A 22,178-nucleotide genomic window follows, 5' to 3' on the forward strand; every position below is an offset into this window, starting at 1 on the left:
CATACTTTTAATTTTGGGGTGAACTGTCCCTTTAATGCTTTTAGTAAAACCTGTGCTTTTCCCATTAGTCAAAATGTCTGCTGTGAAAAAAATCCATTGAGGTAAAACTATTACTGGCAAGAGTGCACTGTACCTTTAAATCCCAACCATCCCAGAGGCCATAATTGTACCAGTTTTTCCCCTCTCTTGACATACATGGTATACGTTTTGATGAATTCATTCAATCTGTGAAATTATTTTATTCATATTCCGTTTTCAAATGATCTCTGACTCATATTTCTCATATTTCGAGAGTGCAAAGTCGAGGGAGTGACAAAGCTGGCTGTTTCTGTTCAAACCACTGAGTGTCACTAGTGGGAAAGAGCTCACGCAAGAACGTTAAGAAATCAGCTCCCTGACTGCCAAGAGGACGCTGTTATCAGCCTCTGGTTTACATGTCAGCAACAAACTATCAGGACAGTGTATGTTTCTGTTTTTGAAATAAAAAAAATCATGAGTGCGTGCTGGGATTAATGGTACATATATGAAAACAACAATTACCAAAGATACCAAAAACTACTCATCAGTGGAAACAGGGAAGATATAAAGGTATACAATGAAGGATATTCCTAAAAATACAATGTATAGACTCATACAGAATCATCTGCATTATTTCTTATGACCCACTAGAAGTGTGTGGTGGTGTATTTTTCTGCAGAGACTCTCCTTCTGCCTGTATTTTCTGTGTTTGGGACATTTATGGGCAGGTACCCTCACAGCATTCAGGTGACGTCAGAGCTTTATTAAAACATAGCGACCAGATGCCAGACTGTAAGCAACAGGCATTCAATAAACCCAGCGCTGAAAAAACGCAAACATAGTGAGGCCAAATGCCAAACAAGAGTGAATATGGGGTTGGCTTTTACTTTTTCTTTCGCTGACGAGCATGTTCACAAATAGCGACTGCTTAGTGTACCTTTAAATTAACACTACATGCACAGTGACAGATGTATCAACCAATGGAGCGATGCTTCAAAGAAGTGCGACCACAGTATGTTCTGCTTTCACCAGCTCTCTAAATCAGTTGTGAAATGTGCAAACGAGCCTTTCACTAGAGGATTCACATGGAGGATCAAGGTATCCGCCAACTTTAAACACATGGTTCATATTAAGAACTCTTGATCAACTTGTAATGATTAATAGAAACACTGCTTAAAAAAAACATGAGTCCAGACTAGAGTTGATTTCATTGGGTCATCAGGTTAATACTTTATTTTGTTTGATTGCAGCAAAGAGAAAGAAAGGGAGACGGAAACAAGGGAGGGGGGGGGGGGGGTAGAACAGGAAGAATGTGGGGTAAAAGGAGACTACAGACTTTGGGAGAGCTGTGGCTACAAGCCTTTGTATCAAATCTAAAGACAAAGTCATCAGGCAACATTAAAACATCTTTTAAAAATAACATTAACATATTTTGTGGGCTCTATATGGCACAGTATTACCCTAGACATGTACACGATACCAAAACAGTTTAGCCACACCCCTACATCTATGAACAGCTTCATAGCAAACAAAGCCATGAAATCTATCTCCAAATCAAACTGTCATTTCTCAAGAAAAACGTTCATTTGCTATTTAAATTTCTTATGCCATAACAAGGCACCTTAACAGTTGAAATCTGGCAGATCCACATCTTACTATAGATAATTATTTAAATATCAAAGCAGAGGCACATTCATTTAAACTAAAACATACAGTAAATAGTTGTATATTACCACCAGATTCCAGTCCAGTCACTACAATACGTCGATTTGCATGCTTTTGGTCTGTATGATAACCATGATGGCAAACTATGGCATAAGAAATGGTCCAAAAACACAAACATGTCCATCTACAGGAATGGCTTGAGATATTGTATTGGAGACAGCAAGGCTTTTTTACACTGAAACTTACCCACAGAAAGTGTCAAAGGACAAAACAAAACAAAACAAAAAAAAAAAAACAGGTGGCCCATATACTGCCAAGGGATACGCTGCTCAGGCAGATTTATTTTGGTTTTCATATTCGCGTAGTCACTCACTCTCGTACACAAAACACGTACGCCTACACACAAAAAAAAAGGCTTGTAACCACACCCAAGGGGGATGCTAGCGCGCCCCTGCAGTTGGTCACGATGTGTTTAAAACACTCCTGCCTGAACCAAAAGGTGCCCCAGTACCATCGCACATGCACACACGCCGAAACGTGTACTTCATTCGGAGGTGGTGCAGTGTGCGAGTGTATGCTTGAGGGAAGAGGGAGAATTAAACAGCTCCTAAACAGTGACTGTGAGACGTAGATGTGTCAGCTAGTTTTGTGGAGTTTTTCCCAAACTGCGGTCTATAATGAATAAAAAAAAAAAAAATATTAACAGATTAATGGAAGATGAAGAGGCCAGAAAATATCGAAGGAAACGGAAACAAAAAGCTGTGCGCACAATGCCAGATTTGCTGAGGATATAAACGGTTAGGAAGCAAGTGTTGCTCATGCTTTGTGGATACAGAACCCAAGTTTACTGACATGTTCCTAGGACTACTGTATATATGCATACCAGACGTTATACGGTTCTTTAACAGGTTATTTGTGTCAAAACAGAAACAAAAAGGAACTGAAACAGACTCTACCATTAATGCAGCTGTACTTCATTAACCTCATGACTAAATTTACATTCATATTTTTAAGTTTACTCCCCCTTTTCACTGAAGCCATTTCCATCTGGTAAGAGGGCTAAACAACATAAACAACATAGCTTAACAAAACAAACATATAGAGATAACATTACACGTAACAAAAAGGCCCCAGGAGGGCACCTGGGGGAGTTTCGGCCACCACTTTGGCTGCTAAGCTCAGCCTTTTCCTACTTCTTAGTAAATGACACAGGGCAGGAGGGGAAATAGTTCGGGCTATTTCCAATCCCTCCCTCAGTTGGGGAGCAGGACGTTTTATTTGTCCCCAAAGTCATTTTTGTGGGGCCTTCTGACTCAGAGTCCAACAGTTTTGTGCCCATATATTTCTTTTCCTATCCAGAAATAACTCAATACCCTGAATCCATTTTTCTTTTTCCTTCCTTGCTGTCACTTTCTTCTTCCTGGCTTAGGAAATGGAGCCTTTTCCTCTTCCAATCAAAGAGGAAAAAGCTACGCAAGATGAAGGCTGACTGGTTTTTATTCTTTTCCTTTTTTTTTATACGTGAAGGAAATGAGATGAAAAATGGAAGTGCAATGGTCTACCAGCCTTTACGTCTTACCCAGTGGCCAGCTACATATCCAAAGCAGCTACAAGTGTCCCCTTTAAATGACCACTACTTCTCTATTTTTGTGCACATAAGGTATAAACTATGGTGAATGCTATACAGATCCTACAGTGCCATCTGGCCACAAAGTCGCCAGGTTAGTTGAGACATTAGAAGCTCAGACGATCTGTCATTGTCATAGACTTGCATCCAGCCATAGAATTGACTTCTTTATGATTTGGATATGAGGAATCACTTCTAAATGCACTTCTACATATTGACCTACAGTAGCTATTCCAACTAGAGTAGGAATGCTGTGTGAGTCTCACATGGAATGATCTAGCCATTCACGCACATCATTCGAAAAACACACACTCACTCTCACTCACACACACACACACACACACACTTTCACACGTATGCAGTAATACTTGCTTAAGCCCACCTTTGCATGCACAAATCCCTACGTACATGTGCATGTACATGCTCATATATAACTTTCATGGACAGTTTAACGACAGGATACACCTGCACTCTTGTTCGCTCATACAAACACACGCAAGGTTTGAGTTGCTTAATGCTTCACGTTCAACTGTGTTGAGCAAAGGACTCCTCTGTTTCATCCCTTATCCTTGCCTTCACTAGCCTTCCCTGAAGAGCGGTTATCCTCGTTATGCAGTGACTATAAAGGGAAGCAGACTGAACTAATTTTTCACACAACACACACCCTGTTAGCAGTTCTTATTCTTATAGATAATATAATGAGTCAGAGAGGAAGATTAAACAAGCTCTAGAACTACGACACACTACAGCAAGACAGGAGAGACACGGAGAAAGGTGAGCAAGAGTAAAGAGAGGGGAGTAATGATACGTCACTATAATATCGGCCCCTCTCCCGTTTCTTTGCTCCTTCTCCTCCCTTCAACCCACTCCTGATTTAATGCCTAGCTCTGATCTCTACTGAATAAAAGAGAGGCAGGGGTACTGTGCGAGTGTACTCAGTGACTCAGTGAGCACGCACCCCTCCCGCTCCCATCCTAAACAGGCCAGGCCGTCCCCATTGAATTATATTCCTTATAGTGCTTCTGTGTCCTACGGTTTGCTGCTGCTGCTGTCTCGTTGCTTCTTGCTGCTGCCGCTGCTGCTGCTGTAGAGGCTGGGGTTTGCCACAAGGGGGTGAGGGGCTGCGCCCATGTAGGGCCCAGCAGTGGCTGCGTAGTTAAAGATGGCAGGGAGGAAAGGCAGAGGCTCCACCTTGTCCCCCCCAGGTGCCATCATGTTCAGAGCCACAGGAAGAGCCGCCAGGTTATAGGGATAGGCCAGCAGCTGAGGCCCATAGAGCAGCTGGTAAGGGTCCGGATAAAATGGCAGCTTAGCCAGGTCCCCGCCATTAGGGACCATCATTTTCCCCAGTGGGCCAAAGGGAAGTGCTCCAGCAGGGTAGGAGGACATGAGCAGGTTTTCCTCCTGCTTCTTACCAGAGCGGTAGCTGTCCGGCACAATAAGGGGTAGGGGATAATTCTGGGCAGGGTAGCCCACTGGGGTGGCGTCTCCCTGCTGGGAATCTCTGGAAGAAACAGTATCGTGGTGCTCAGGCTCAGGTGGCTGGGGGGCTCGGGGGAGAAGCAGAGCATGGGCAGAGGGGCGGTCACCAGCACCAGCTGCTCCAGTGGGCAGTGTGAGCCTGTCGAGTCCTTGTGAACTGGAGTGAACCTGGCGGTTGGCTTGAGCTAGGAGGCCAATAGTTGAGGGGGACCGGCAGGGGGACTTGGGAGTGTGCCTGTGTGAGGAGGATCCATTCATAGTGGTTTGAGTGGGCATATGCTGGGGGGACGGCACAGGGCTCAAGGGCTCCTCTTTAGGGACCAACAGAGAAACCTGGTCCTGTGGGGCATGTGCAGCTCTACTCATCTGATGGGCCCTCTCTATCTCTTTTTCTCGCTCTTTCACTATTTCTTTGTCCCTCTCCCTTTCTCTCAGTCTCTCCAGCTCCCTCTCTTTCTCTCTTTGCCTCTCTATCTCCCGCTCTCTAGCGAGAATAGAGGACATGGTCAGGTCTTGTGCTTCATTGGGAGAGGGGCTCCTGGACAGGGATTGAACTCTGAGGTCCTGGACCAGAGGTGTCTCCTCATAACCTGCACGTAGGAATACACTACTCCCCCCTTGCCTCTCTCTGTCCATAATGACCCCATCCCGTTTCATGAATCCCCCCTCAGAGCTGAGAGCTGTTGTCATGGAAACAGGAGGAGCAGCAGTGGTTATTCTGGTCTGTGACGTCATGGGCACATTTGGAGAGGTGTTGGTGGATGCCACGATGTGCACAGGGCTGGGTATTCTGTGGATCTGGCTGTCTAGGCTCTTTTTGCTGGGGGTGCGGTAGTCCAGACATTCAGATCCGTTCATGACGAGCACGCTGTGTGGAGTGGAGGGTGTGGCAGGCGTGAATTCGTGTTTAGTGGGTGTAAGGTTAACTGGGATTTCTAATGGAGGGTCTGTGATTTGTGGGCTGGGCTCTCTCTCTAGAGCTGGATGTGTGAGCTCTGTCAGTTCAGGTTTGTCTCTTGATTCTGACATCTGATGTTCATCTGTCAGTTCAGTGAGATGGTCTTCATGCTGCTGTGACGCCAAACAGTCGCCACTGCTGGGCGGGTCTGGTGTTGAATAGCTGATAACTGAAACAGAGAGAGCACTGGGAACCTGTCCTTTTTCAGTCTCTAGGTCTCTGCTAACAGTGGTAACAACTGTCTCTGTTGTTTTTGGCTCTGAGTCTTTATCTTCCTTTTCTCTCTCTGGGGAACTGCTTAACTCATGGCGTCGGATATGGCGAGTTAGTGCTGAAGATGTCTTGCACACCTTGTGACACTGTGGACAGGTGTGTCGTGATAATGCTCTTCTGCTTAGGCGACTTGGACTAGAATTAACCCCCACTATCTGCCCCCCTTTTTCTTCATCATACTTTGCGATCTCTGGCACAGATTTAACCCCGACCCCTTCAAGTTGCTCGCCAAGTGCCACTTTCGGGGGTACAGGTGGTGCCTCAGAAGGCTTGGGATGCTGGGCTCTCTGGTGGTCTTCCAACTTATCCCTCGAGGGGAACGTGGCTCGGCAGAAGAGGCATACAAACTCCAGCAGATGGCTCAGCTCGTGTTTGTCTCGCTTCCTGGGGCTTGAGAACCAGCGGCCACATGTACCACACTCTGCTGCGTTCCCATTAGTCCAAGGCCGCCTCTTAATTCCCGTTGGAGCCACTGAGGTAGACAGAGGAGGCTTTGGAGAGTGCAGAGGAGGAGTGGAAGCCTCTTGATGGGCCTCCTTAACTTGTTCGTCCGCATCTTTGTTTTTCTCCTTTAAAGGGGCAGAGAGATAATCTTTCTTTTCCCCCTCTCCCTTGTCTCTGTTAGCTTTTGGAACTTTTTTGGCCTCCTCAATCTTTCCATCCTCCTCCTCATCTTGTGATTTCTCTGTGTCTTTATTCACATGGTTCTTGAGCCTCTCTGTCCTCCTCTTCAACCGGATCGAGCGCTTGAACTTCAGTTTCCTCTGCCAGCTCTTGACCCTCTGTAGATGTGCTTGGGCCTTTCTTTTAGGCTTGTAGGAGTAGTAAGGCCGCCATAAATTATCCTCTGTGTCATGGTCACTCTCCTGATCACGCACCTCCCGACGGAAGTAGTACTCCCTCACTTCATCAGGGGACTTGGAGCTCTTTTTCCTCACCTCCTCCTCCTCCTCCTCCTCCTCACAGTCTCCCGCTTCCTTATCACCGTCTTCTTCCAGGCTGACTCTGCGGTGGAGGCGGTGTTTGTGGTGATGGTGGTGGGAGTGAGCATGGCGTGTTTCCTTGGCTTCCCGCAAAGATGTTTCACTGCGTTTGGTTTTGGGAGGAGAAAGGCTCTTGTCTCGCCTAAGGTCTGTCTCAGAGATGCTGCGCTTCACTATGGCTTCCTCACCGATACGTACAGTAATCTGGCACAGTGGCCCTGCCTCTTTGACCTGTGGCCCTACAGATGCTGACACCTGCTTTGAGTTAGAGATGTCACTCTTGCTGTGGGATTTGCGTGATTTGTGAAATAATCCGCCTGTCTCTTCACCCTGTCTACCTCTCGAGCCCTCCTCTGTGGTATCTGAACTGTCTCTTGGCCTCTTTCTGTGGTTATCTGCACTATCCCTTTGCTTTTTGATTGGCCTGGGACTGCCCTTGTATGAAGTCTGACTGCTGCTGGTTTCAGGGGATGGGCTGCTCATTGGGCTTTTTTCACTCCCAGAGGTGACCTGGTTGCTATGCACAATGACAGAGGATGACACCGCTGTTCCATGAACTATGACAGAGGGTTTTGTATGGCCATATGTTATCACAGAAGGCATGCTTGTCTCTGTGCCTCTAGCAGTCTTGGGTGTTTTGGTTTTGCTGCTACTCGACATTTTGAAGCTGCTGCCGCCTCTCCCCTGCTCTAACTCTAGGGCCTCACTCTCGTGTTTTCTGACTTGGGGCATGTCCGCTTGGGGGAGGGGTGTTAGTGAGGAGAGGTCCCCATGCTCAGTAGACACAGAAACAGGGAAGCCATCGGGGAAGTCCTCTGGGTCAGGCTTTACACTCTGAGGGTGGGCCCCACTGATGAGGCTTTGTAGGTCCCCAGGGCCCAGAGTACAGCCCAGGCCAGGCAGGGAGAGCGAAGGTGTTTCAGTTGGTGGCAGTAGCAGTCCATTATGCAAACTGTCACTGTAAGTCTTGTAGGGTCTCTTCTGGGAGCGCATGGGGAGAAGGCGGTAGAGCTTGAGGGCATTAGCTTTCTGCTTATAACCGCCATTAGCTGTCTTTTCACTGGAAATGAGGCTGGGATTAATCCCATGAATGGTCTTCTGGTGTGTTTTGAGATTGTAGTAGGTGGCAAAGGCATCCCAGCAGAAGATGCACTGGTAGCGCCGCTCTCCTGTGTGCCACACCTCATGCTTTGTGCGGTACTCGGCCAGGGCAAAGACCTTGTCACAGAAGTGGCACGGATATTTGCGGCGCCATGAGTGCACATTAGAGTGACGCTTCAGGCTGGATAGAGTCATGTAGGAGCGTTCACACACAGAGCAGAAGTAAATGACATTGCCATCTACCACCTTCACAAAATGGTGCTCATCACCCGCTAGTAGCTCTGCTGCTGCTGCATCATCACCTTGGATACGTGCCAGGAGGCTCCGCGCTTTCTTCCCCGGCCGCGCCTTGCTGATGTCTGTTTGTCCCACAATCACTCCCCCCTCCACTCTCACCTCACCCTCCTCCAGCGGCTCCTCCTTTGGCTGCACAGTGAGAGAAGGAGGGCCCAGGCTGTTGGAGGGTAGGCCTGGCACCCTGCAGGAAGCCTCATGGGATTGCAGTCTCTTGCTGTGGATGAAGACTTTGCCACAATAGCGGCAACTGAGGGCGCGGCTGCCACGATGCAGCCGCATGTGGACTGTCAGGGACGAGGCTGAGCTGAAAAGCCGATGGCACACCCCGCAAATCAGTTCGGGCTTCAGACTGTCGGTAGGGGAATAGGAAGACGAGTGAGGGGGTGCGGTAAGGCCCTCAGATGGGGGAGGAGGAGGTGGTGGTAAGGGGGGAGGGAGGTGGAGGGTGGGTGGGTGAAGGCTTGGTCCATGAGGGCTCCCCACTTTCCCAGCTGGTCTTCCTGTTATTTTCTCCCTCCTCTCTGCATCCCCTCCTCTCTGATAGGCCGATGTGCCCAGGCTGAAGAGGATCTGGGCGGTTTGAGAGGGTGAGGCTGTGCCGTTGGCCACCCTGTGTCTCTCATCCCATCCATCGCCCCCGTAACAGCCACCTAAAGACCCACTGGAGGATCTTGGGGGTGACCTGTGAAACTGAGTCTCTGGATTGAGTTTGGAGCACTTAAGAGGAGGCGGGGATTTTATATCCTTCCTTATAAGTGCATGAACAGTCATAGGAGATGAGGAGGAGGATGGTGAAGAGGACGGAGAGCTGTCGTGCCTCGGGGGCTTAAAAGGTCTGTGCTTCACGTCCATGGTAGCGTCAAGTTTCCACAGTGACCCCTCATCTGAGCTCTTGGAGGATGGCCGCCGTCGGTGAGGGGAAGGCGAGGACGAGGAAGAGCTACGACAGTGGTTTGGAGAGGTCAGGGAGGCTGGGAGGGGAGCGGCGCTAAGTGGGAAGCTTAGGGTGATTTTTGCATTTTTAGGTCCATCAGCCATGTCCTCCAGCCTGTCCTCCATCATGGCCTCTCCCCGGCCCCCATGCCTTTTACCCTTCATCTCCAACGGCTCAGCTTCCCCTTCCTCCTCCTCTTCTTCTTCTTCCGGCTGGGAGGCCACTCCAAGACAGTGGACTGGTTTGTGTAGCCCTTCGATCTTGTTCAAGCCGTAGAAATTGACAGGCCGGTGTAATGGTGAGGAGGCCCGTACTGGGTGAGGGGTGTCTACAGCCACTAATGACAGTGGCGGGGAAGACAAAGGTGGCAACCGCTGACTCTGGCGCCACGTGGTGTCCTTAGTTGCAGTATGCGTGATGTTGCAGAGGGGAGTAAGCCCAGCAGCCAAGTGTTGTTCACTCAGATGTGACTGAATAAGGCCCGCGTGGAGGGGGTCCCACACCTTCTCACCGGACACCATGACCAGCCCCCGAAATCTGAAAAAGAAATCAGACAGTATGCATTATTTTTACAAGCAACATAAGATAAATGTTAGTAAATTCATATCGACAAAAGCAAAGAATCAACATTACACCCAAAGCTTTTGCAGTTAGCAGCTGTGACGCTCGTGGAACACTTTAGAGAAACGGAAAAGAAAACTAAATGCCCTAGCAATGCTGAACTCCAACAGCTCAGCCAGGAATGGTGAGCGAAAGGAGGGAGAGGGTAGGGGGAAGGAATGAATCTGCGGCAGTGCTGGTTTAGATTTCAGCGTGCCACAACCAAGCCTTTAGAAAGGCATTCCAGAGATCCATCTCTCTCGGCTGTGACACAACATTCCCTATGCCTAATTGGAAGGCGTTCAGATTTAATCAAGATTCCCTCAGAATAGAGTGTTGACTAAGATCCATGGTCCGAACGCACGTAAAAATAGTCCCACTCTCTTGCTATTTGAGCAAGAGCCTTGTTAGCCATTCCTGGCAGTGGCTAGTGTTTGCCGGGCATGACTCTAACCATTTATTTGTGAAGGCAAAGGAGGGAGGGAAGGAAAGAGGGGAAGAAGAGAAGGGAGGGAGATTGCATGCATGTGCACAGAGAAGGGGTGTTTTTCCGCCCTCTGCATCCGGTACAATCTCAGCTAAGCTGTAAAAGATGAGCGACAGGCTATTCTCATTTCCATTCTAATTCAACTGCCATGGTGGCGAATGCAGTCCTGCTACAGTTTCTTCATACGTAAGATCGCTGCAGATTCTCGCGTGATGGGCAATTTGCTGTTATTACTTATTCAAGATGGGTCCATTTATTTAGGGCTGCAGATTGGGGAGAAGAACGGAGACAGTATAAGGCCATAATGATGCGACGAGAAGAAAAATCCTCAGTCATGCTTTTCTGCCTGCCTTTTTCTAAGCAGCAAAGCAGCCAGGAAGGCAGGCCGCTGTAAAATTCCACAGGCAGCCCTGAACAGGCAGAAACTAGGTCAGCACTGTTATTGCAGAGGGAAGAGGAGGGAGAGAGAGAGAGAGGGTGAGGATGAGGGAGAGTGAAAGGGTGATAGAAAAAGGGAGAGAGAGAAAGAGACTGAGGGTTAGTGAGAGAGCAAGAGACAGAGAGAAGAGAGGAAGAGGAGGGGGGGGGGGGGGTTGAAACAGGAACAGTCAGACACACTGCACTGTCAGACAGACAGGAGCCCAGGCAAACACTCACACAGAAACAACCAGCACACTGACAAACATATAACCATGCACATGCACTCACACAAACAAACATGCATGTGTACACAGCACTGTACATACACTCGTACATGCCCACAGGCAGGACAGACAGGCATAAACAAAGTAGTTCAACATGGAGGGGCCCACTTGTAAATGACATTCAAAACCAAAAGGTGAATCTGAGTGCAGCACAGCGCTGAGACTGAGGGTACAGGTGGAATGAAGTAGTCAACAAAAGGAAAACACATGTGTCTATTAATGACGTACTTAGAGCAAGCAGCAGCACATGCTTTTTGTTGCACGGGAGCAAAAGAAACAGCTCATGCCTATTCAAGTTGAACGTCTAAGGATGCAGAACCGTGCCTCGCCAGGCTTGGCATATTTTGTTGCTCTGTACTGAAGCAGGCCTTTATTGTCACTCACATTTGCTGAGCGATAGTTGTTGTGCAGGAAATCCCTTATGGCAAGCGCCAGTCTGCTACAAGTGGGCGGACACACTGAGAGACAGTGCTAAGGCTAAAAATTTCACCATCTCATCTGATGCTTGCGCGGCGGACAGGAAAATGCGTATGACGCCCCCTCGCTCCTTTTTCTTTATCTCCCTGTGACGCACACAGCCGAGCCTGCACGACACGCCATCTGACTGTGACAGGCAGCTTCAAACGCGCTTTAAATGTACCGGATTTACTCGTACGCACAGGAACGTGTACACAAATGCACAGGACATGCAGCGAAACACCGTGCAGAGAAGTGGTTAAACACATCGACACACACACATCCTTCTGTGCGACTCGCAGACAAATGTGACCATGAATGTGGCACAGGCCCTAAAACAAAATCAAAATAAACAGCAACCCTGTTCCCACACCTCTCTGCAACAGGATGTTCTGCGCAAACAAACATGTTGGTCAGGCTATGAAGTGTTCATCTATTTATACTTGTGGCACTACAAAACCGCATAGCATGAACAGGTTCTCAGCTGGTGCAGGATAAAAGACTTACTAGACTTAGGTACACATAAAAAACACTTTACCAAACACAGAGGCTTTCATGTAACGACAAAGGCCCTTCACTGACAGGCAGAAGGAACAGAGGCCTACTTTTAGCTACGCACTGATTCACTCTGTATTTCATATCAAATAACAAATGTGTAGTAAACTTTATTGCTTTTTAATTATGGAAATTTTATTCTTTTAATTTTAGATCATCAGAAACAGCACAAACTTGCACATTAGTCCCCTCTCCGAGCGCAGTTTAACTTTAAAATTAAAAACACTGAATTGAATTCTGAGACCAAAACAACAGCACAAGTTGTACTATTCGACTCTGACATACTTTGCCGTTCGCATCTGAAAAGCACGGATGACTTCATGACCTTGAAAATCATTAGTTAGTAATTCACTGAGTTTGAATGGTCAATCAGTCCCTAGGAACATTGCTGCCGAAGTGGCCTTGCATAACATAAGGCAGGACGGCAGAGGAGTTTGGCTCGTACGCCAGCTCAAGGCCTTGAACCAGCCGTTGAGCAATCTGTTTATTCCACACTGAAACTGGTACTTGTGCTGACAGACAAATAACTGTTAGGATTCAATTACCATGCTGTTTTTTTTTTTTTTGTTGCCATCTTCCATCTCGAAAGAAACTCCTCAAAAATCTAAGAAGTAGCGTGATATCATGCAGTTCCAACTAAAACTTAAGCTGGCTCTAAAAAGGCTGTTTGAGGCTTAAAGGTCACAGCGAAAATACATATTCAATACTGTTTCAGTGCCACTTAATTTACTTTTATATTTTAATATGAATGTAAACTCGCTGTTTTTGTATCGAAGCCTCATTAAAATGTCTTTAATAGCTCAAATGATCAAGTCATCTCTGCTTTCCCTGTACTCTCATCATTAAAGGACAGTTCTGATTGATACCAACTTGCGTCTTATTTTAATAGTTTTAGCAATTACTGTGCTCACCACAGTATTTAATGCGATCTGGAAACACAACGACGGAGCGAGGGCACAACCAGATGAGACGAGGAAAGCAGGCGGTCAGAAGACAGGCTCTAAATGAGTCAACAGTTTAGAGATGATCTAGATCATTTTGAAATGAAACTGACAGCGAGTGCACCAGAAATATTGGTGATAATTCCTCTTTGGACAGCGTGTGCTCGCAGAGCTACAGCAACCTGACGGAGTACTCTGGTGCCTGAGGTGCTGCAGGTCAAAGCTGGACCAAGAAGTCTGTCTGTAATTTGCATTTTTCTTCTTCTGCACTTCTTTTTGTCACCGCAATCACAGATCTAAGAGCGCACAGTTAATAAATCAGAAATATCCTTTAACCATATCCTTAGCGATGATGTGCTGTCATTGTGTATGTGTGAGTGTGTGTGTGTGTGTGTGTATCAGGAGGGGTTAAGGGGAGTGCCTGCAAGGCAGAACGTGGGGGGCCTCGGTGTTCCAGCCGATGTTCCAGCCGGTGAGCCAGCGGCGAGGAGCATGTGGGAAGAGGAAGGTGTCGGTTGGGCTTTCTCCCCAGTGAGGGGCAGCCAGAGGGGCCCAACTATCGCAGCAGCAGTTGGTCTGTGAAGAGGAGGGTGTATGTGTGCACATGAGGGTGTGTGTGGGTGGGTAGGGGGGCATCGTTAGCAAGAACAGCTACTGAACTCTCCACAACCCCCCTGGCCAAGAGAGCATGGTGGAGCCAGCCAGATGGGATAGAGGGAGGGAGGGAGGTATGGGGAAGGGAAGTTGGTATGGGCTGGGGAGTGGTTGAGCGGAGGTGGAGGTGGTGGTGGTGGTGGTGGTTGTGGCGGTGGGAGCAGGGGAGGTAGGGGTAACTTCAAACACATCTTGCCTATGTTCACATTTCATGGTTTCCTTGTCTTTCAGATCACCCTCAGCATGACTGACTGCATGCCCCCTCGTCTCCCCCTCCCCACGTGTAAACTGTCGTATGGTGGTGTTTTCACATGCCGCTCCACGCACCAGCGAACCTGCCCATGTCTAAAACGCCATACTCTCCACGCTCTGTTAGCTCTCAGCCCAGCACATAATTCCCATAATTCTGCTCGCTGCAACAGAATCACGGGAGGCATTCGGAAACAGTACGGCCACAAAAAGGTACCCCTGGAGAGCAGTAACATGACACCGGTGACCTTTTTGTGGTAATTTCCCCCCAAAAAATTTTCAATTTCATGGGCAGTCCCTGTTGAAGGGGGTGTGAAAGCTCCTTTGGAGTTCTCAAACAACCAAGAAACATTAAAGTATTAGCAAAGCTGAGCCAGCGCGGCGCGTTAACACAGTCACCATAAACTGCAAGTATAACTATGGCAGGTTAGAGAAGATGAGGTGCTGCACCAGTTTCCTGAGGACGTCCACATCCTTTATGGTTGTGGCATTAAAAAAATAACTGCACAATCAAACAAAGCCAACCAACTTGGTCTTACAAACCGCAACACATGTGTGTTAGCAGGGCAAAAAAAGGCCCGAAGACAGACACAGCAGACAGGATTTAACTAGTGTGTAAAACAAACACAAAAAAGTCTGTCATGCCCATGACGACATCATCAGTGTGACACCACAGAGCAGCGAGAAACTACACTTCCTATTGTCTGACCTATGACCCCTACCCCCGCGGCAGTGTGGATAATATATATTCCATACATTGAGCACGGGGGCTTGGCTTGGCATCCATGGAAACCAGGAATGTGGAGTAGTTGGCAGCAGATGCTGTGCTGTTTTGGAAAAAAAAAAAAGTAAGGCTTCGGGCAACAATGACGGGGTTGGTGACATCAATATGCCCTCTGCTGCTCTATGAGAGACAACCTCCAGCAAAACAACAGGCTGGTAAAATGGAGGACAAACTGGGCGGCCCGTGACCGAAATAAGAGACAGAACAAGTCGGTGGAACAAGAGATGTTTACAGTCGCCTACATGTTAAGTTCTCCCCTCGAAACACTTCCTCTGATGTTGGCCGTAAGTTGATGAGCAGGATTGGGACACCGTGTTAAGACCCCAACAACAAAGCTCAAATCTGTTCTGACGTGTGCTGACCGCCCCCCCTGTCTGCGGTGAATCACAGAGACGCAAGAGGCTTCGATAAATTAAAAGTTTCATCACAATCTCAAAGCGAGTCATCGCTCTTGAAAAAGAACTGCGTGGTGCGCCAGCAACAGAGGATGAGGGAGACAAGGCCTGTTACTGGCACACATACACACACACATACACAGACAGACCCAGCAGAGGCACACACACATAAATGCGCGTCCACAAACACACACACACACACACACTGCATAAATACGCACACCCACCGACACTCACGCCCCAACACACGCACGGTAAAATAAAAACCTTTTCCTCCTCTTCACGCGCGGAGCAACCACCGCCACAGCAGCAGAGTGAAGCAGAAAAACAAGCAGGAAAACAACAGAATTCAGCCTCTCTTCCTCTTATTCTCTCTGGCTGTCTCTCAGGAAGGCAAGCATACAAGAGAACGTACCTCGGAAAACCTCCTGCTGCATCTCTGCTGCGATGTGTTCTCTCCCCTCACACTCCCTCTCTCCCTCTCTCTCTCTCTCCCCCTTGGTCTGTGTATGCGCACGTCTGAGTGTGTGTGAGAGAGAGGGAGAGAGAGAGGGAGAGAGAGTGAGCGCAGGGAGAGGCGGTGCGCACACACACACATGCATACACACACATACAGGCAGCAGTGTGTGAAGACAGAGGGCAGGAGCGATTCTCACACTCGAACTTGCTCACTCTCCCTCACTCACTCCCCCTTTCTTGCTCTCCCTCGCCTGTCTCACTCCAGTTTTTTGCCTCTGACACACGAATCTTAGTGTTTTTGCTCTTTTTTTTTTCCAGCAAGTGAATCCCCCCCCCCCTGCACCCCCCTCAGCCAACCCCCCCCCCCCCACTGAATCCAATCTTCTTTTTATTTGGAAGTGTTGTTCCCTCTCTCCCTCTCTCTGCACACACATACACACACGCACACACACACACACACACACACACACACTACTTTATATACACAAAGCCCAGCGATAGGGAGAGGGAGGGAGAGGCAGAGGGAGACAGAGTGGGAGAGCAAGCAAGCAAGAGGACGCCATTTAAGCAGTTTGTTACGAGCACTGCAAGTCCCCAAAATGGCTGAAAACAAACAGGAACCACGCCAACTCAGAAAACCTGGGCACAAGGACGGACGGATAGACACACAGACGGGGAGTGAGAGGAGAGTGAGCGGGAGAGGCAGCGAGGGAGTGAGACAGAGGGAGGACAAGCTGGCGGTAGTCAAATGGCGGATGGGAGCACTCTGTGAAACAAGTGAAGTTGAGGGAAAAATGGAGGCATTAAAGGGGAACTCCAGTGATTTAGTGCCGCACTTTGATAAGGTCTAAAGACTTGTGAGAGACAGATTAAAAAAAGAACGGTCAAAATCGACGCAGCAGAGGCCGAGATATCTTCGCTTAAAGTCTCCAGCGTGGGTCAAGCTCCAATAACGCTGGATCCTACATTTCCCATGATGCAACTCCATAGCATCTTTCACTAGACTCTCCCTGCCTGGCAAATGCCCTCGACTTCTAAAACTCCACTTCCTCAGTTACTAGCATTGAAGGGCGCTCAGATCGAAAATAGCACAACAGGCTGCATTGCCACAATAATTCTATCCTCCATCTTGTTAGATGACGTCGCCTTTGGTCGCAGGAAAAGTTGAGCTAGGGGCCCATTTCGCACGAACAAACACTGCTTGCACAAATATCACAAATATCAGCAGCATCGCATTACACAAATGATTGTCACTGCAAGTTGTAGATAAATTTGCAAGCCCTTCATGGCTCCTGCATGCTAATACACGTTTGAAATGTTTTTAAATTATGCGGAAAATCGCAGCTTGCAGGTTTCAAATTTGAGGAACGAGCCCTGTGCCACTGTGCCAACAAGGTGGTCAGAACACACTTTTATTTTCTCACTGTTTTCACACGCTGAGCAGTTCCCATTATGACAAATAAACTACTCTTTATATGTAAAATGAGTTGAGCACCTCTTTAAAAGAGAAAAGGGGGTAAAGCCGGACAGACACTGGGACAGGGACACTCTTCGATTGTCCATGCCCTCAGCTAAATGGGTTTAAGTGCTATCACTGACGATGCAGGTCATGTCAATTGACTGCTTTCAGGTCAGCATGCGTATCTGAGTCTGGCACATGTGGCTAAACTAACTAACTAAACTAACTACTGGTGACTAGCTCCTGTTTTGTTTTACAGCATAAGTGAAACGCCGCCTTCCCCTCACCAAAACAAAGGTGCCACTGCACAACCAGCGAGTCCTGCAGCTGGATATCAACTCTGATTCATCCGTATCCATGCAAAATGCCTCACAACAACAGCTCTTCGTTCTGGTTGCTCTAGGACACGCACGTCATGGTCAGTGGAAATTCCACATATCTCAGTTCTCCCTCCGTCGTCGGCTGTGTGCCGCTCGACGGCCTCAGATCAGGAGGTGTTCTATCAGCGGGAACAGGAGGGCAAAAAATGAGAGGAGGGGTGGAAGAATGTTCACGTACTGTTATGCTTCAACACCATTATACTTCCCACTGTCCTTTTGAGTGCAGTCCCAACACCCCCCACCCCCTCCACCCCCCAGTACCCACCAACTGAACCTTGACGCCAGCATCCCGCCCTCCTCCTACTCTTCCCCTGCCCTTTCCCTCTCTCCCTCTCTTTCATCACTCTCTCCTACCCTCATTGTACGCTGCCACACTTGTCTCCATGGGAACCGCTCTGGGATTGGGTGTTGTTCCTGTGACCTCTCTGGCTGCTGGAGTTGGACGAACTTTTTCCCCCCTCCCCCCCGTCCTCTCTCATGCACTCCTGCACGCTTTCAAAGCATGCTGGGTGTGTGTGGACGGGACACATGACAGCAGTTGTGAATAGCTTCAGGATAGGACAGTGAAACTAAGAGTAACATTATGTCTGTGTGAAGACATGGAGCAAAAGACAGAGGGGCTGTGTGTGTGTGGAGCAGATTGCCCGTTGGCAAAGACAATAGTGTGTGTGTGTTCCAGGAGTGCGACCGCTCGGTCCACACATGTGTGCTGGCATTGTCCCGTGGCTGCAGCCAGCCACAAACTCTGTATTCAGAGGCACCCCCGTTGTCCAGCCGTCCCTATTCATGAATGTTTGGCCAAACGTGATCATAGCTTTTCATGCTGTGCTACCAAGCGACACACACATCTGAATACACAAAGATGGAGGAACTAAGGAAGCCATCTTGGTGGAAAATTTAAACCATTAGCTCACCAAGACTCAATATTTAACCGTTATCCAAAGAAAGAAAAAACTGCTTAACCGGGTCTCGAGATCAATATTAAATCCGTTTGAGGCCTTCATGCGGTGTTTACCAACAAGCCGGCATGCATAAATGTCTTCAGCTAAATATGCATTTATTTCTATAAGATGTGATCCAAAAATGTTATTTTCTCAACAGCACAATTGAGTATTTACAGAACAAAAAAATAAAAAAAGAGGAAAGACAACAAGCACAATTATCATATAAATCACACACACACTTAAGTAAATGGTGCAGTTAAAGGCACCCTGCAGAGTGTTTGCTCACTGGCAGCGCTGTAGGAGCGATGTTTTGATAAGTGGGTCCTTGTATTGTTTGTTTATTATGGTCTACCAGCGTGTGCATGAGGACACATATGCACACGCCATGGGGGTAAGGTAACACACATTTCTGCTGACTGTGAAGGGCAGTAACAGTTGACGACGTTATTGTTATGTAGCGATAAAAGAGGAAGAGACCTCAGAAGCTAGGAACCCCCTCCAATGAAAATCATACTTTAAACTTTATTAGCATGTCAATATGGTGTTTTTTATACGCTATAAGACATATCACGAGTGAAATAAATCCACCTGCAGCGTACCAATGACAGTCAACAACACGGATTCAGACGGCCAAGGTTTGTTACATCACATACCTAAGGAACCAATTGTGTCCTCTGGTGAGGTGGGGCTGTCCATATCATTAGCATAACCCCACGGTGAAACGAAGTGTATCAGAGGAGAGGCCTGGTGTAAGGAACAAGGTTTATCTAACCTTCGCAACACATTATTATCTGATATATAATGTAGTCAAGCTGAAAGCTCATGTTTTCTATTACTGTTACATTTCTAACGTTGTGGAGAGCAGTGAGCAGAGTGGAAGGTGAGCAGGTACGCTTGAGCTGCAGGCAAGTAACTGGGGGAGTCAGAGGCTCAGACTAATTTGCATATTGACAGATCTTTGTCTACTAAATGAAGCAAAGGTGTAGACTTACAATTAAGCAATTTTCATGGAAAAAAGTTAATGTTATGGAGAGGAACTTCTAAATAATTGGGGGTTTCTGGGGGTCATATGGGGGCAACAGAAAGATGCCATCACCCTGGTACTGACGTATTGTCACCATCTGGGTTGATATGGAAAACCTGTTTGCAAACAGTTACTTATTTACACATCCAGTGTTACGTTCCTGTCCAACCTGTCCAATATTCACTCTCTTTGAGTTCTGTTTTGGTCCCTACCAACTCCTGAGGGAAATCTCTGACTCGTTAGCTGCAGCTTCCCAATAAGAGCGTTAAACATGAAGAGGTTTATAGAGAGTCTGGTTATAGTTATCTGTGGTTTCATCACTGTAACAAACCCCTTTTTCATTACACATAGTCATTTTAACTATTGATATCATAAATATATTCATAATAGAAGCTTTGAGGGAAAACAATATGCATTTTAGCCCAAAAATATTAATGTGAGTAAATTTTTCATTGTTTTAGATCATGAAACAGTAGGAAAAATTCATATCACGGTTAAAGTGACTATAGTGGTAATAAGTGGGGCAGCTGTGGCTCAGGAGCGGGTCGTCCATTCATCAGAAGATTGGCGGTTTAGTCCCCAGGTCCCCCAGTTCACATGTTGAAGTATCTTTGGGCATCAGTGTGCGAACGTGCGTGTGAATGATTACATTAGATCCTGATGAGCTGGTGGCACCTCAAATGGCAGCCTCTGCCATCAGTGTATGGATGTGTGTGTGAATGGGTGAATGTCAAATGTAAAGTGCTTTGAATGAAGACTAGAAAGGTGCGTCATAAATGCAAGCCCATTTACCAAAATGTCCACTCAATTATCAAGCATATTATCAGTATTACTGTGGAATTAAAATGTCACCAATTTTATATTGAAAACCACAAATAAAATCAGCAACACTTTGCGCTTTTTTGTTTGTGAAAACATTAAAATAGTAACACAGCCAATACCTTCAGTAAACATGTGAAAATCATATTAAACATGCATCAACATTAAAGATAGCCTGTCTTTGAAATGCTTACTCGAGTGTGTGTCACTGTAGGTGGGGACAAGGGACCATTTGCATCACTGGGTTTGACTGCTACACGCCCATTTTGTAAACAAGGGGAAAAACAAAACAAACCTCACGTTACGCACTGTGCCTGAGTCTGGAAACTGTTGCTAACTTTGATTAATGCTAGACAGTATTTAATGTGAGTTTTTCAAAGTACAGTAATCAAACGTGGTTTTAATGATTAAAATTTGAAACAGTAATACCGACTGTCGGGAATTTTACTGCAGTTTATCAAGAAACCAGTAATCGTTTCATCCCTATTTCACTTACAATGAAAACCCCACAGGGTAACTTTAATAATTTGACAATTCATATTTTCAGCGGCCCCACACTGACCTACTAAATGTGCTTAGTGGTTCCAGTAAAAGAGCTGAGTGAGTCAGTCATCTTATGTCTGATAAAGAAGGGAAAGTTCACCATCCCTGTCAGTTCCCAAAATGCAGAGTCATGCCTGCAGGCAGGCTGTTTTGTATTTAGTGCAACCGAGCACTAAATGTGTTCAATTCAATACGAGCTTTGTTTGACGTGCATATCATGTATCAGATCTTTAGTTTGGTTTTTATCTAGTAGATGAGAGAAATGCAGTATGAAGACAGGCAGACAGACATGATCAGAAACAGTCATGAGTCTGTTGTAAATAAAAATTGCTTCTTTTTAAATTTAGGCTGGATTCCTACTAAATACATGTGTGTGAATATACCCAGAGGCGTGCTCAAGGGTTAGTAAACATCCTCAGTGATCTCAAAGAAGGGATGACTAACCTGCTCTCCAGCTGACTTGGACTGAGATCAAAGTGGGATGACAAGACGCTCGAGGAGTTCAAATGTCGGTGGTTTCTTAAAGAGGAAGCGGTGGCTTCATGAGGAAGACACGGCGAGTCCTGTGTCTGGAGCCTGTGTGCAGAAATGTGAGGACAGAGAGGCAAAGTGAAACCAGAGTGCATGATTATTCTGCAAGATAGATAGATAGAAGATCCTTTAGTCACCCCCTCAGAGAAATAAATAAATATGCATAAATAAGAGAGTTAAAAACAAAGGATAAGAGCAATAGAGAGGATAAGGCTGTTAAGAGGTGTGTAAGAGCCTAATGGCTGTAGGATGGTTGTAAGATGAGTCACTCACTGCAGCTGCTCCTCTGTCCAGCCAGGATGATGTGGAGAGGGCGGTCGACATTGTTCATTATGGCTTGCAGCTTATTCCGTGTGCGCCTGGCCACCACAGCTCCCAGTGAGTCCGGTCTCCTGCCCAGCACTGAGCTGGCTTTTTTAGCCAGCCAGTCCAGATGTTGGCTGCTTTTGTCCAACATGCTCGCCACCACAGTCTGATAAAACACCAACAGCAAATCCTTGCAGACATCAAATGATCTGAGCTTCCTGAGCACGAAGAGGCATCTCTGCTCCTTCTTGTACGGCGCATCCGTGTTCACAGACCAGTCCAGCTTGCTGTCCAGGAGCACGCTCAAGTATTAATAGGTACGCACCATCTCAATGGCCTCCCCCCTTATGCAGAGCAGCTGGCAGGGTGGTCTGATCTCCTGAAGTCCACCTTGGTCTTCGTGGCGTTCAGCAGGACTCACTGAAGGCCCCTACCAGGTCCCTATACTCCCCCTCTTGTCCACTTTGCACACACGCCACATCAGCTGTATCGTCCAAATACTTGCGAATGTGGCAGGACTGTGTTTTAGGTCGTACGTGTACAACGTGAA

The 22,178-nt window shown here is 47.2% G+C and overlaps 1 protein-coding gene across 3 annotated transcripts; it reads right to left on the reverse strand.

Annotated features, from left to right (window-relative positions):
* Window positions 1-1,223: 1,223 nt before the first annotated feature.
* Window positions 1,224-21,792, reverse strand: zbtb4 (zinc finger and BTB domain containing 4). Of its 3 annotated transcripts, XM_033609341.2 has the most exons (3): window positions 21,596-21,792; window positions 21,236-21,367; window positions 1,224-9,875 (listed from the first exon to the last, which is right to left on the reverse strand). In XM_033609341.2, exon 3 carries the CDS (start codon window positions 9,857-9,859, stop codon window positions 4,340-4,342), a length of 5,520 nt encoding a protein of 1,839 aa, XP_033465232.2. In that variant the 5' UTR covers window positions 9,860-9,875; window positions 21,236-21,367; window positions 21,596-21,792; the 3' UTR covers window positions 1,224-4,339. The 3 variants fall into 3 exon arrangements, with proteins under 3 accessions (XP_033465232.2, XP_078020763.1, XP_078020762.1); XM_078164637.1 differs by lacking the exons at window positions 21,236-21,367; window positions 21,596-21,792 and adding an exon at window positions 15,431-15,783; XM_078164636.1 differs by lacking the exons at window positions 21,236-21,367; window positions 21,596-21,792 and adding an exon at window positions 15,579-15,782.
* Window positions 21,793-22,178: the final 386 nt, after the last annotated feature.

Source organism: Epinephelus lanceolatus, chromosome 22 (genome assembly GCF_041903045.1).
Source record: "Epinephelus lanceolatus isolate andai-2023 chromosome 22, ASM4190304v1, whole genome shotgun sequence".
Lineage (NCBI taxonomy): Eukaryota > Metazoa > Chordata > Actinopteri > Perciformes > Serranidae > Epinephelus > Epinephelus lanceolatus.

Coding starts and splice junctions, on each gene's coding strand:
- zbtb4 (XM_033609341.2), bottom strand. CDS start 9,859: ATGGTGTCCGGTGAGAAGGTGTGGGACCCCCTCCACGCGGGCCTTATT.